General features: G+C 40.9%; 1 protein-coding gene across 4 annotated transcripts in view; it reads right to left on the reverse strand.

Moving 5' to 3' along the window:
- Positions 1–13,676, reverse strand: part of tmem131l (transmembrane 131 like) — an 87,672-nt gene that overhangs the window by 1,059 nt on the left and 72,937 nt on the right. For 2 of the 4 annotated variants that reach the window (XM_008405779.3, XM_081605015.1), the window contains 7 exons: positions 5,658–5,815; positions 5,382–5,591; positions 5,194–5,266; positions 3,920–4,017; positions 3,680–3,809; positions 2,848–2,900; positions 2,584–2,717 (listed from right to left, as the gene is read on the reverse strand). In XM_008405779.3, the coding sequence (XP_008404001.2) occupies positions 2,584–2,717; positions 2,848–2,900; positions 3,680–3,809; positions 3,920–4,017; positions 5,194–5,266; positions 5,382–5,591; positions 5,658–5,815 (856 nt within the window). The remainder of the gene's footprint in view (positions 1–2,583; positions 2,718–2,847; positions 2,901–3,679; positions 3,810–3,919; positions 4,018–5,193; positions 5,267–5,381; positions 5,592–5,657; positions 5,816–13,676) is intronic. The other 2 variants (XM_017305886.2, XM_017305888.2) reach the window with 2 other exon arrangements.

Raw genomic sequence — 13,676 nt, forward strand, 5'->3', positions numbered from 1 at the left:
TCGAAGCCATACGGAAGTCTTTCTCCATGGCCTCTCCAATCTCCTCCCACACCCGAGTTTTTGCCTCAGCGACTACCCGAGCAGCATGCCGCTACGCCCGCCGGTACAAATCAGCTGCATCTGGAGTCCACAGGCCAAAAGGTCCCGGTAGGACTCCTTCTTCAGCTTTACAGCATCCCTCACCGAAGGTGTCCACCAACAGGTTCGAGAGTTGCCGCCGCGACAGGCACCAACAACCTTGAGGCCGCAGCTCCGATAAGCCGCCTCGGCAATGGAGGTATGGAACATGGTCCACTCAGACTCAAAGTCCCCCACCTCCCTCGGAACGTGTTCGAAGTTCTGCCGGAGATGGGAGTTGAAGCTCCGTCTCACAGGGGACTCCGCCAGACGTTCCCAGCAGACCCTCACTACACGTTTGGGCCTGCCAGGTCTGACCGGCTTCCTCCCCCACCACCGGAGCCAACTCACCACCAGGTAGTGGTCAGTGGACAGCCCCGCACCTCTCTTCACCCGAGTGTCCAAGACATACAGCCGCAGATCCGATGAAACGATGACAAAATCAATCATCAAACTGCGGCCTAGGATGTCCTGGTGCCAAGTGCACATATGGACACCCTTATGCTTGAACATGGTGTTCGTGATGGACAATCCGTGACGAGCACAGAAGTCCAACAACAGAACACCACTCGAGTTCAGATTGGGGGGGCGATTCCTCCCAATCCCCCCTTCAGGTCTCACTGTCATTGCCCACGTGAGCGTTGAAGTCCCCCAGTAAAACAAGGGAGTCCCCAGGAGGGGCACTCTCCAGTACCCCCTCTCTAAGGACTCCAAGAATGGTGGGTAATCTGAACTGCTGTTCGGCCCGTAAGCACAGACAACAGTCAGAACCCGTTCCCCCACCCGTAGTCGGAGGGAGGCTACCCTCTCATCCACCGGGGTGAACCCCAATGTAGTAAAATAAAAAAGTCTATCTAGAAAAATTTAGATGATACAGTGATCTTCGTTTTTCACGGGGGTTGCATTGCGGTTCGTGGCCGAGTGTGAAGCAGCCGGGATGAGGCTCGGTGCCTCCAAATCCGAGGCCATGGTCTTGAGCCGGAAAAGGGTAGAGTGCCTTCTCCGGGTCAGGGGGGTCGTTCTGCCTCAAGTGGAGGAGAATGAGGGAATGTTCCCTCATGTCCGCCAGACGTTTCCTCATGTTCACGAATGAGGGAAGAAGGGAGCGGGAGATCGACAGGCGGATTGTTGCAGCGTCTGCCGTGAAGCGGGCGCTGTACCGGTCCGTTGTGGTAAAGAGAGAGCTGAGTCAAAAAGCAAAGCTCTCGATTTACTGGTCGATCTACATTCCCACCCTCATCTATGGTCATGAGCTTTGGGTCATGAACGAAAGAACGAGATCACGTATACAAGCGGCCGAAATGGGTTTCCTCCGCAGGGAGGCTGGGTTCTCCCTTAGAGAGAGAAGCTCGGTCATCCGGGAGGGACTCAGTAGAGCCGCTGCTCCTCCATGTCGAGAGGAGCCAGTTGAGGCTCGGGCATCTGGTCAGGATGCCTCCTGGACGCCTCCCTGGTGAGGTGTTCCGGGCACGTCCCACCGGGAGGAGGCCCCGGGGAAGACCCAGGACACGCTGGAGGGACTATGTCTCTCGGGTGGCCTGGGAACGCCTTGGGATTCAACCGGAAGAGCTGGAAGAAGTGGCTGGGGAGAGGGAAGTCTGGGCCTCCCTTCTGAAGCTGCTGCCCCCGCGACCCGACCCCGGATAAGCGGAAGAAAATGGATGGATGGATAGCGTTAGAACTATTAAAATAAATAAATATTTTCCCTGGTTTTCTGCACATTTTTTATGCAAAAATTCCAGACTTTACCAAACGTCTGAGTTTAAATCCTTTGTGCCCACTTTAAAAACTAAAATCAAAGCTTCTCTATAGATTTAAAGTTTATATTTGTATCATGAAACAGCTGAACTGCTTCCTTTAAGATGGTGACTCTGCTTTGTCAAAATGATTAAGAGAAATGTTTTCATGCACAGGAAGAAGCAGAGTGCTCCTCATTTCAAAACTAATGCAGAGGTTTTTATTACTGTCAGGACAACATAAATATAGATAGAAAGAAAAAAAACCCCATACATATCTTGGTCAATTTTGAAGTCATCATTCTTATTATTTAGCAAGATTACCCATCCAGATTGAAAACATCTTGCTTTTACTGCATTAAGAGAACAAAGCAAGACCATAAATGCAAAACAGAATCTGGACAAATAAATGTGCCATCTTTGTTTGCTAAGATTATGTAACACATTTGACTTGATACCTATTTTTTAAGATCTTCACTTTCTGATGACTGATCAGAGCTGGGAAAACTTTCTGAATCTGATATATGGACAACTGATTAGCACAGCTTTAATTGTTTGAGTCAAAATGGAAATCTGATTTATTGTACAGTATTATTAACTTGTCCAATTGTGAAAGTGTGTGATTCTTTGGTCTCAATGGTATTTGCAGCATCACAATTTAATTTGCAGGGAATATTTATTTTTAGCTTCAGCAGACACAAATGTACAGTTAAGTAATACAAGATGTCACCTTGCTGCCCACACATGCTGCTGAGTTCCAGGTGGAAGGAGATTCCTGAGGCTGCTCATTACTCCAGCTGCTCTGACTGCCATTGACGTTCTGCCCTCCCTGACTGGGGAAACCACTCTGAAAAGGTCCATTACCTGGAAAATGTTTCAAATAAAAATGCTGAAGATAAAACCCATAAAAAACATATCCAAGTAGTTTGAAAACACTAAAGGAAGTTAAACGGGGGGAATGAATGACAGGAATTCAGATATTGGGAGCTGATACCAGTGTAGCTGCAGGGACTGTTGTAATGACTGTTGGCACTGCTCCAAGTGAAGCTGCAAAATAAGCAGACATTGAAGCCGTTTTAATATTTACATAAAACTGCAATCACTGTGTTAATACACAAAGTACATTATTCAGAAAACATAACCAAACTTTTTACATCACTAACTAAAAACTTGCTCAACTCATCCATTAATATGCCTGTCACAATAACACATTTTGCTGTATGATGAATTGTCCCAAAAATGATCATGGTAAATGATAATGTTGTTTACAGATCATTTTAAAGAAAATAAAAATTTACTTGCTTATTGATAATGCAAGTTCTCTTTCTCAATAACTAATAAACTTTAATTTTGTGCTGAACACTCCACACTGGAAATGTAAGACATTTTAAATATCCAAAATAAACCCAACAACCAAAAACAATACATAAAAAGGAAATAAAAATCACACACAAGCAAGACCATAAATAAAATGCATCAAGTCTCTCTATAAACAAAGCTGCCCTTCAAATAAATATGGTTGTAAATTAATAGTTTAAAAAAAGGAGTATTGAAACAAATATTTTCTTTGAAACAGAAAAATAGTGAGGTCAAAATTATTTTTTTTCTTCAAAGATAAATAAAGCTTAAACACACACCTGCTTCCAAAACAATATGTTGGCTTTTACAGCTCTGATATAGCAAAATGTGAAAGAGTCTAATGAGTATGAATGCTTTTAAGTTCTGTGCTGTGTCAAGGTGCTGTACTACTACATTATTTAAGGATAAAAGAAGATAAAAGTAGATAAAAGAAGATTAAAGCAGCCCTGATGTTCTCCTTCTCCTACCCGTTGTACGATGCGGTGACTACTGGCTGAGTCATGTAGGGCAGAGCTTCGGTTGTGTTGTATCTGAACTCATTGGTTAGAGGGATGGATGGAGCTGACCATGTATCTTCAGGCACATAATGACCAGCTGCTGACCAAGGACGACATAAAAACTTCCATCAGTGATTAAAGAAAATGTCTCACGTGTTTCAATCCCAGTTATTAGAAGCCAAAGTGTCCACTTAGTGGTTCTGTTTTTACCTATATTCCTGTCCATTCTTGCAGCCACATCAGCAAAACTTGGGACAAAGCTTGAGGGAGCAGGGTCTGAGGTTTGGCACATCTCTTTGTTGTACAAGCTGTTTGTGGAAAAAAAAGAAGTTGTTTAATGAGAGCAGATAATTAAATGGCATCTTATTTGTTGTTAGGCAGTTTGAAATTGTCCTCCATTAAATGTTTATGGTATTTATTTAGCTCCGCTGTACTGTATTTAGAAATCCAAATATACGCTTCACATGTTTAAAGTTGTAAAACAAAAAACGAATAAAAACACAGGTTCCATTTAATTTCTCTTAGAAAGGAAACAATCTTAACAGAAATAGGGAGGGAAAAATAAAATTAAAAGAAAGTCTGACATAACTTGGCCTCCTCCTTATGCAAAAGAAAAAAACAGATTTTTGTCACAGTGCAAAACTCAAATTTCTCAACCAGAGACAAATCATGGAACAAATAGATACAGCTAAAAGATGTGCCAAAAATGCAAAAAGGAACTAATTTAAGGCTTAAGGAATTATCATTCCTCTAGACACTAGTTCCGTTTCCATTAACCATATAACAGTGCAATTTGACTTTTTGAAATAAAATTTGCTTAATAAAAACACACATATTTAAAAAAAGCTCTGGGTTTTAATAAAAAAAAACTTTGTCACTAGAATGAGGTGGTTATTCAGCCGTATTGAAATTGGTTTATTACACAAAAACACTTTTTTGCATCACATGAATCACATGAACAACAACTGGATGTTGCCACTGGCGCAAACCACAAAGAAGATAACAGGAAGTAGTTGGAGGATCATGGTGTGTTTTTTTAATGATTTATTGCATGAACAAACTGATTCCCATGTGATTTTAATTTCATTTCTCATTTAATGGAAACACAGAGATAGTGTTATGTATTTTGAACATTAGCAGTATGTTAATACAGATTTGTACGTATTGGTGATGGAAACGCAGCTACTGACTTGTTTTAATGCAGTCGTATCTGACGCACATTCAACTCAGCTTGAATGCAGAATGTTCCTAAATCTTTCAACGTTCCCTACCGCAGATGTTCAGTTTTGTCATTTTTGACCTCAGATTGACATTTGCTGAAAGCAGTGAGCCATGCTTCATCCAGTGATAAATGCCTCCCTGCCATCCAATAATACCAATTACAAATTTAAGACTTATAATTTAACACACTCCTGTTGCCTCTTTGTAACCTCCGTTTCCAGCAGGCAGTGTTTCTACTGAAATGTGTTTTCTTGATGAAATACCTTGAGGCCTTGTAGTTGTTATTCATGCTCTGGTAGCAGTCTGTTTCTGTAGGATAGTTCTGCAGCAAATCTGCTGACAAGAAAAATGACATTACTATATTAAAATCCTTGGCTTTTGAGGTTTTTATTATTGCTTCTAACAGAGATAGCCACACTAAGAAAGAAGTTATAAATACTTGTGTATTTACTTTTTCTATACGAGGTAGTGCAGGCGTGTGTTCGAGCACCGTGGTCCTTGTCTCCCTCCATGCTGCTTGCACTGCTCCAGCTGCCCCAGCTCCCCCTGCTGGCTCTCACACTTCCCGATGAACTCCCAGAGTCTGACCCAGACTCCGACAACCCCCCTGCACGGCGCTCTATGGCTCCACACCTTCTGCGACTCCGACTTGGACACACACCTGTCAGAAACAGAACAGTAAGTGGTGTTCTTATTTTGCAGTCCAGAGCATCTCATGAATACGCACTGTTCTGTTTGAGTGGGTTTTCTGGTTTCAGCACTTCTGACTTTAAGCCGCTGCAGCCACGGTTCCTGGTACGGTTTTCGCTCATATTGTGATCCCTCGTTTTCCAATCAGGTTCCTTCTCCCTTTCTGGTACGGTTATAACATTGTGCTCAGGAGGACTACAGTGAAAAGAACAAAAACAAAACAGGGTTATTTTAAGGTTTGGTTTTTACAAGACTTCTTTTTCTTTTCTTTTTTTCCAAAATTTATTTATGCTTTAACATGAGGTACAGTGTAAAGGCAGTGCAGTAGTTACATAGTTAACAATGTACCATTAACATACAAACATAATTGGGTTAGAACACACCCAATTATACACGCATACACTCCTGATCAAAATCTTAAGACCAGTTAAACTGCAAGAATTTCTATTTTGCACTATTGGATCTTAAGAAGGTTCTAAGTAGAGCTTCACAATGTTAAAAGAAGAAATCAGCGTAACAGACAAAAACGTCTGAGTGGGGAATTAATTGAAAACTGCATTTACACTCAAACATGATTTTTTCAGCTGATCAAAAGTTTAAGACCATAGCTCAAAAACCCCCCGAAAACCCAACAAAACAGAAATCAAAGTGTCAAAACAAAAAAAAAGACTCGGTAATGAGTAGCTCCACCGTTCTTGTTGATGACTTCAAACAATCGTTTAGGCTTGATGCCAGTGTGTCCAGGAGCCTTGTGGGAACGTTGCTCCAAGTGTGGAAGATGGCTTCACGAAGGGCATCCACTGTCTGGAACTGATGTCCATTTTTGTAAATTTCCCTTGCCAACTATCCCCAAATGTTCTCAATTGGGTTTAGATCTGGGGAACATGCAGGATGGTCCAAAAGAGTGATGTTATTCTCTTGGAAGAACTCCTTTGTCAAGCAGGCATTGTCCTGTTGAAAAACCCAATCATTACCACACAGACGAGGGCCCTCAATCATGAGGGATGCCCGCTGCATAGCCAGCTGCTGTTTGACACCCCTGCACAACCTGAAGCTCCATTGTTCCATTGAAGGAAAACGCACCAAATCATGATGGCACCACTGTGCCGTGTAGAAAACATCTCAGGTGGGATCGCCTTGTCATGCCAGTAAAGTCGGAAGCCATCAGGACCATAGAGGTAAAATTTTTTCTCATCAGAGAAGACAACTTTGTTCCACCTTTCAATGTCCCATGTTTGGTGCACCCTTGCAAAGTCCAAACGGGCAATTTTGTGGTGTTGAAGAAGACGTGGCCTTTGAAGACGTTTTTTGTTTCTGAAGCCCTTCTCTCGCAGATGCCATCTGATGGTTATTGGGCTGTAGTCAGCACCAGTAATGGCCTTAATTTGGGTAGAGGATCGTCCCGTGTCTTGACGGACAGCCAATCGGATCCTGCGGCTCAGAGTTGGTGACATTTTTTGGGTCTACCACTTGACTTTTTTGCTCCATAACCCTCAAGATCATTAAAAAAATGCAAAATGACTTTCTTACTGCATCCAACCTCAGCAGCGATGGCACGTTGTGAGAGGCCTTGCTTATGCAGCTCAACAATCCTACCACGTTCAAAGTCAGTGAGCTTTTTTGCTTTTGCCATCAGGAGGTCTTGACAGAAAATGACATGGAATCCAGATTTTTGCACAGCTTTTGGCTTTTAAAGACTATGGTCTTAAACTTTTGATCAGCTGAAAAAAACATGTTTGAGGGTAAATGCAGTTTTCAGAAAATTCAAAAGTTCTCGTCTCTTACGCTGATTTCTTCTTTTAACATTGTGAACCTCTACTTAGAACCTTCTTAAGATCCAATAGTGCAAAATGCAAATTCTTGCAATTTTTGACTGGTCTTAAGATTTTGATCAGGAGTGTATATCTACATGAGATACATGAAATGGATCAAGTCAGAATAAGCATACAGCATTAGCGGACAACAAAGAAAAACAAAGAATCCCCACTACCATACATCAGCCCCGTTTCCAGAGGAGTTTAGCAGGGGGGCATTGGCTTATTTTGAAGGTGCAGTGTAAATGAGCTTTTACCTTAGTATAAATACATAAGTAAACCTTTATGTAACCTTTCAAATAAAATAACTATGTTTATTAATACAAAATAAACAATAAGGATGTGAACAATGACATGTCAAAAATTAATATGGACCTTGTAAATGAATTATCGTTACCAACATAGACATAATATAAGGATAGACGCCTCATGGAACGCTCTCGCATATTGTCGCTGACGAGATTTAGGGCGGCCATCTTGGAGCGGTCCACCACTCCACTCAGCGTTATGTGTTTAGCAGCACAATGACGTATCAGCGCATTTAATCGATCATAACACGCTTTTTTGTTACTGGAAACCATATTCAAACATCTATCAAAGCTACATTTATAAACAATTGTATTATTTAAGTATGTTTGTTAATAATAATAATAATAATAATAATAATAACGCAACAAATAATTAAATATTTCCGTTTTATGTATTATTTGAGTCTGGAGGATCTTTTATTTTGAAAATCCTTTAAACGGATTCTCTCGGTTACTTGCGCATCAACATTGAGCCCACAAGCAGCAAAATGAGTAAGAAACAGATCAGGTGTCTTTGGAAAGTTTCTTTGCAAAGGGGAAAGGGCCCAGAGAAGAGACAGGAGAATGGATTTATCCCGGACCGGTAGGTGAGTCCCACATTACAAGCCCGCTCTGCGTAACATGCGGCGACCTGCTGCTAATGAGGCAATGAAGCTTCAAGCTGCTTCGCCAAGTAGAGACCAACACTGTGCTCAAGCAACACACCTCGGGTGTCATTGTCTTCCATCACTCCCAGATGGAACCGTCTTGTTGCAGAGAAACAAGCTCAGGGCTCCCATTAGTCATTATCGTGAGTTAAAATTTTCACAAAGTAAAATGTTCGTTTTTGTGTCGCATCTGTATCTTATTTTGAAGGGATATGTAAAAATTACCATAGCAACCAGAGTCAGAGCGTTTGGGTGGTGGTCGAGAGGAGATGAGTAGAGCTTGTGAGTCTCAAGTCTGGTTTAGACAGAAAGATTTTAGAATTGTCGGCCGATTCTCCAAACCTCTGTGATCACAGAGCTGATAAAAGTACAAGTTGGATCGGTTCATGTGTCCAAATCAGGACCAACACACCACACACGAACATCTCGATTCCAGAGGATAATCCAGTAAAACACCTAACATAGCGGGAATTTAGAATAACCAAACACGGATGACGATGTAGGCTTCTACTATTGCTTAATAGTGATAGTTTGTGGAGTCATTTTAAGAAATAAAAGACGTAACAAAAAGAAAAGGCGGTGGATAAAAGACGACGGGAGCAGCCGCTCTATTTGCTGCACTATGATTTGGAGATGAAAATGTTTTTTCATAGTTAACATTTTTAACTGAATAAACATATATAATAAGGACCTTTACATATAATAATAAACATTTCCACATATGATCTCCGATGTCCACCGGACTCTCAGTTGCTCATATGTCAGCTGTTTGGGATTCCCCTCTGTTCTTACCGTCACCACACTTTCTGATTGGCTACCTGTCACATTCAACGTGTTGTATTCTCTTTCCCAGTCAGGGAAAACCCCACAGGCTGCGAGAAAAGGGCCAAGACAACCCAAATTGGGTATATTCAGGATTTAGCGGGAACACCAACATGCAGAAGCATTATCTGAAAGTTAAAAGTGCCAATGCCTACAGTTTTCAGTGAAGATCCAATTACCTATATTAAGTGGAGGATCTCTTTGATTTCACTTGTTGACTATAAAAGCCCTATCATCTGCTGATAAGCTTCACCTCCTGAAGAGGTGTCATAGGCCCAGCAAGAAACTGTCTCCAAGGAACACTTTATCGTAGTGTGAGACTCGTGGGTGTCCAGCTACTGTGATTCTCCTTTGTAGAATAATCCACAGAAAATAATTGAGCTCTTTCTCAGTGTCGAACATTAAATTTTTTTCCGCTGCACCATCAGCTGTCATCGAACTCAGTTGACTGGCACTCAGCTGTTCCCGAACGTTCGCCCCTCTCCCACATCCGGGAAGCCTTTCAAAATAAAACATTTTACATTCTCATAACTACAATTTTCACGCTTGCACTACTTCCCCCTTACAACAAAAGCATCCCCGCTTCAAAACATAGCAAATAAAATGGGGTGATTTAGTACAAGAAAACAGCCATTTTCATAAACTAGAATTATACTTTTACAGGAATGAAATGTTAACACAGGAAACAAGGAAGAGAAAAAATAAATAACAATACGACTTCAAAAACCGTTCTGAACAGGGCATCAGAGTAACCAAAAGTCATAGCTTAACAGTGAAGAAGAAAAAAATTAAAAAGTAAAATAACCCTTCAGAAGTCATGGCTATACCTGTCTGGAGGACGTATGGGATACCCGGGCCTAGTTTGTTGTTTCCCTGGAGTTGGAAATGCACTGTCTGGTGGGTCTGCTACTGCAGCTGGAATATTGCCCTCACTTTGACCTCTAGATTGAGTAACATGTGCCATGTCAGGTGTTGCCATACTACAATACTCAAATGTCCAAGGCCTAGAACCTGAGAGGGCGGTTAGAGTGGGGGGCCCAGTACATGGTGGAGCATCAGTCACAGATGACCTGGGTACAGGGGACTTATACGGCTTGAGACGTTTGTAGTGAACAATTTTGGGTTTAGCTCTGGGGTCAAGTTGATCTAACACCTCATACTCAACACCCATGTCCGCCTCAAAATCCAGCCGTTTTAAAACTTTGAAAGGACCAGTCCATCTAGGAGCCAACTTATATCTAGACCAGTGTTTCTCAACCTTTTTTGGGCCAACGCCCCCCTAGCCTTTATGCAGGTCCCTCACCGCCCCCCACCAAAGAATTTGTAGGTTACTTTGCACTGACCATTATTTTATTATTAATATTACTATCAGTATTGTAGATGTTTAGATTTTTATACATCAATTTCCCAGAGAACAAAAAAGTAATGGGAATAGAATTTATTTTCACAAGTGTCTACAAAAAATGCAATGAACATTCAACTTAAAATTGGTAGGCCTAACAGCAGCCTATCAGACTGGAAAAAATATTCTTATTCTTTGCAATTTTCTAGTTGTTAAATATTCTACAAAATGACCAGATAAAAGATGAACAACAAGCCAGTTTAAACTTTGATCTATTTGTAACCCAAGTGAAATGTTGAGTTCCATTTTCTGGTTCGCTACTATTGCCCCCCAAAATCTCGCGATAGTTTGATTATATAACTGCAATTCTCGCGAGATTTACTAAGCAGCCAATCATTGCTGAGCGTCTGAGTCACATGTACCACCGTAGCTAATTTGCTGGGTATATTAGCTGGAGTGAAAAGCATGGAGGATTAGAACAAGTTTGGGAGAGCAGAGCTGCAGGTCGGTTGAGTGTAACATTCTGTTTTTCTTTAATCTTGTATGATGCTGATAAAATTGTACCAACTTTAGGAGTCTCCGGTTGTGAGCTGAGGGATAAGGGAAACAAAACCGATTGTATGCCGTATGAACTGCGGAATTGGTAAGTCATTTTATGAAGACTTAGCGTTATCAATCCAGATGCTATATTGCGACTCTGAACAAACAAATTGGAGAACAATGAGATGCCTTACATATTTATTAAAGTATTTGCCTAGCTTGATGTTTTTTATATTGTTTGTGGAGCATAATTATTGACTTTTTATGAATAAGATTTATTTAGAAATGTATTTGGGAATGCATTGATTAGTAAAACGATCATTAGGATTATTCATATTGCAATGAGTGCCGATCGTATTTTTTTTTGTGTGCACACTGGAATGTTTTGATTATATTTGAGACTGGTCCTGCTTTATTGTACAGGCCAGGTTCGATGGCGAGCTGAAGAGTCAGGTTCAAGAGCCTAAAAGGATTTCACCTGTGGTGTGTTAAGATTTGGTCTCTCCACCAGGCTGGTGAGAGACTTCCTGCAGCCCATGAACAAAACTGTTCCCACTCTGATCTGACTTTTGTCAGTATATGAACTGCAGCAAGCCGTCTAAACAACTCGCCTGATCCTGTTGAACCGCCCCAGTTCAGGGGGGGTCGGGGGGGTGTATGAACTGAATAGTGTGGCTTGTTGCTGGAACTGTGGAGCTGATTTGTTTTCTTTTGATTTAATATTTAATTCTTTGTGTATTTCCTTTTATTTTAATATGGCCATTTGAATGTTTCTTTTTTTTCCTTATTGTAATGTAAATAATTAATCACTGTGAATACAAGGCACTCACATTTGCAACTTCTAGTCTGTCTACTCCTTCCTGAGTCGTATCTAGACTTCTGAGAACTAGTCCATTGACCTTGTTGGTCATGATCCATTTTTTAGTTAGAAATATAGTATACTGTTTGCACAGATGCTACATATTTGCAAACGACTGAGCTCTGCAACATTAAAACATGGATAGAACTGTAACTAGATTAATCATAACTCTTCTTCTCTTCAGTGTTTCTGTCAGTTTCTGGTGGTGCAGCTCTGTGCTGCCTTCAGGAGAATGGGACATCAGAGTATCATCCATAAAATTTCACCCACATGGCATTTATTGTGCAAACCAGAGCTTTCAGTGGAAAAACAAAAGTTTCAGGCCCTTCCATCCTCCCATCCATCCATCCATCCATCTTCTTACACCCTTGTCCCTCAGTGGGGTCGGGAGGGGTGCTCAGATCCTTTTAATGCCATACAGAAGCATGGATTATATCTTTATATAGAATTGTCTATTGATTTATGGATTAATAGTTTTACTGGCCAGAAATTACAAAGAACAAATCTGGTTCTTAATCAAATCCTAATGAGTCAAACTGAAAGTGTCATGGAGTCATCAGCCTCATGACATTAACACTGACATGAAAAATAATATTGATGAAATAAATATATCAAATCTAATTAAAAACAAATAAGTGAAAAGTTATTTACTGTTATGGTCTGTAAGATATATTTATTCTCAGTATTAAATGTGGTCTCAACAAACCCATGGCACTTCAACAATATTATTTTACCTTTTATCTGGAAATAGTGTCTGTTTATTCTTGCCATACAGTCTCTGTATTAATTATTGCTTGAAAGGTCTTGCCATACCAGTTTATTCCTCTGTATTTACTTTAGTTTCTTAGTTTATTCTTGCATTTTGTTCTTCATTCATTTCCATTTAGTTTCATTTTATTAGTATTATCCTCTCTTGGTTTATTGCTATGTCCACTTTAGTTTCTTTCCTGATACTACAGTTATTTTATCATTTATTGACCAACAGTAATTTTCATTCATCACCTGCTGCGCCGCCTAATCGTCATGTTTTTCACATCATATGTTGATTTTTCACTGTTCAGCGTCGGATTCTCTGTTTTTATGCAATAATTCACATCTAGTTTGTCGCTCCGTTTTATGTCCCGCTTCTTCTATTTCAGAGTTTTGCGCAATATGCGTGTCATTTTTTTAAAATTCCCTAAGGTGCAAGGCGGTCGGGAAGCGCATCGATGGGAAAAAGGCAGACTGACATAAACCTTTTAAAACAATGAAAACAATTTCGGTATTCTGATTATTGAAATGTAAAAGTGCTGTGTTGTTCTATCACCCCCGTTTCATACCGGACCACTTACAGCACCGGTGTTAACGCTATAAAATGAATGTTCTCTATCGTGGTATCACCTATGGAGGGATTTCTTTATTTCTTTATTTAAATGGGTTCATTTTTCAGAGGGATACACAGTGAAGGTATCGTGATTTTAGCTACCAGTAGCAGGAGAACGGAGCTGCGCCAAGAAGCTACCAAACACTGAATAGAAGAAGAGCTGCCATCGATACAGTTGCAGCCAAGCATGGTTTAATGTTACACAATACAGTTTTACCAAGTTGCTCAAAGTCTAAACTGGCATTGTTGTGCATTTAAGGTGTAAAGTTTACCTTCAACCAAAAGCCCCCCAAAGGCATCCCAGCGCCCCCCTTTTGTAAAAATGTCTGCCAGCGCCCCCTGCCGTCCTCTGAACGCCCCC

This window comes from Poecilia reticulata, chromosome 1 (genome assembly GCF_904066995.2).
Source record: "Poecilia reticulata chromosome 1, P_reticulata-male-v2, whole genome shotgun sequence".
NCBI classification, from domain to species: Eukaryota; Metazoa; Chordata; class Actinopteri; order Cyprinodontiformes; family Poeciliidae; genus Poecilia; species Poecilia reticulata.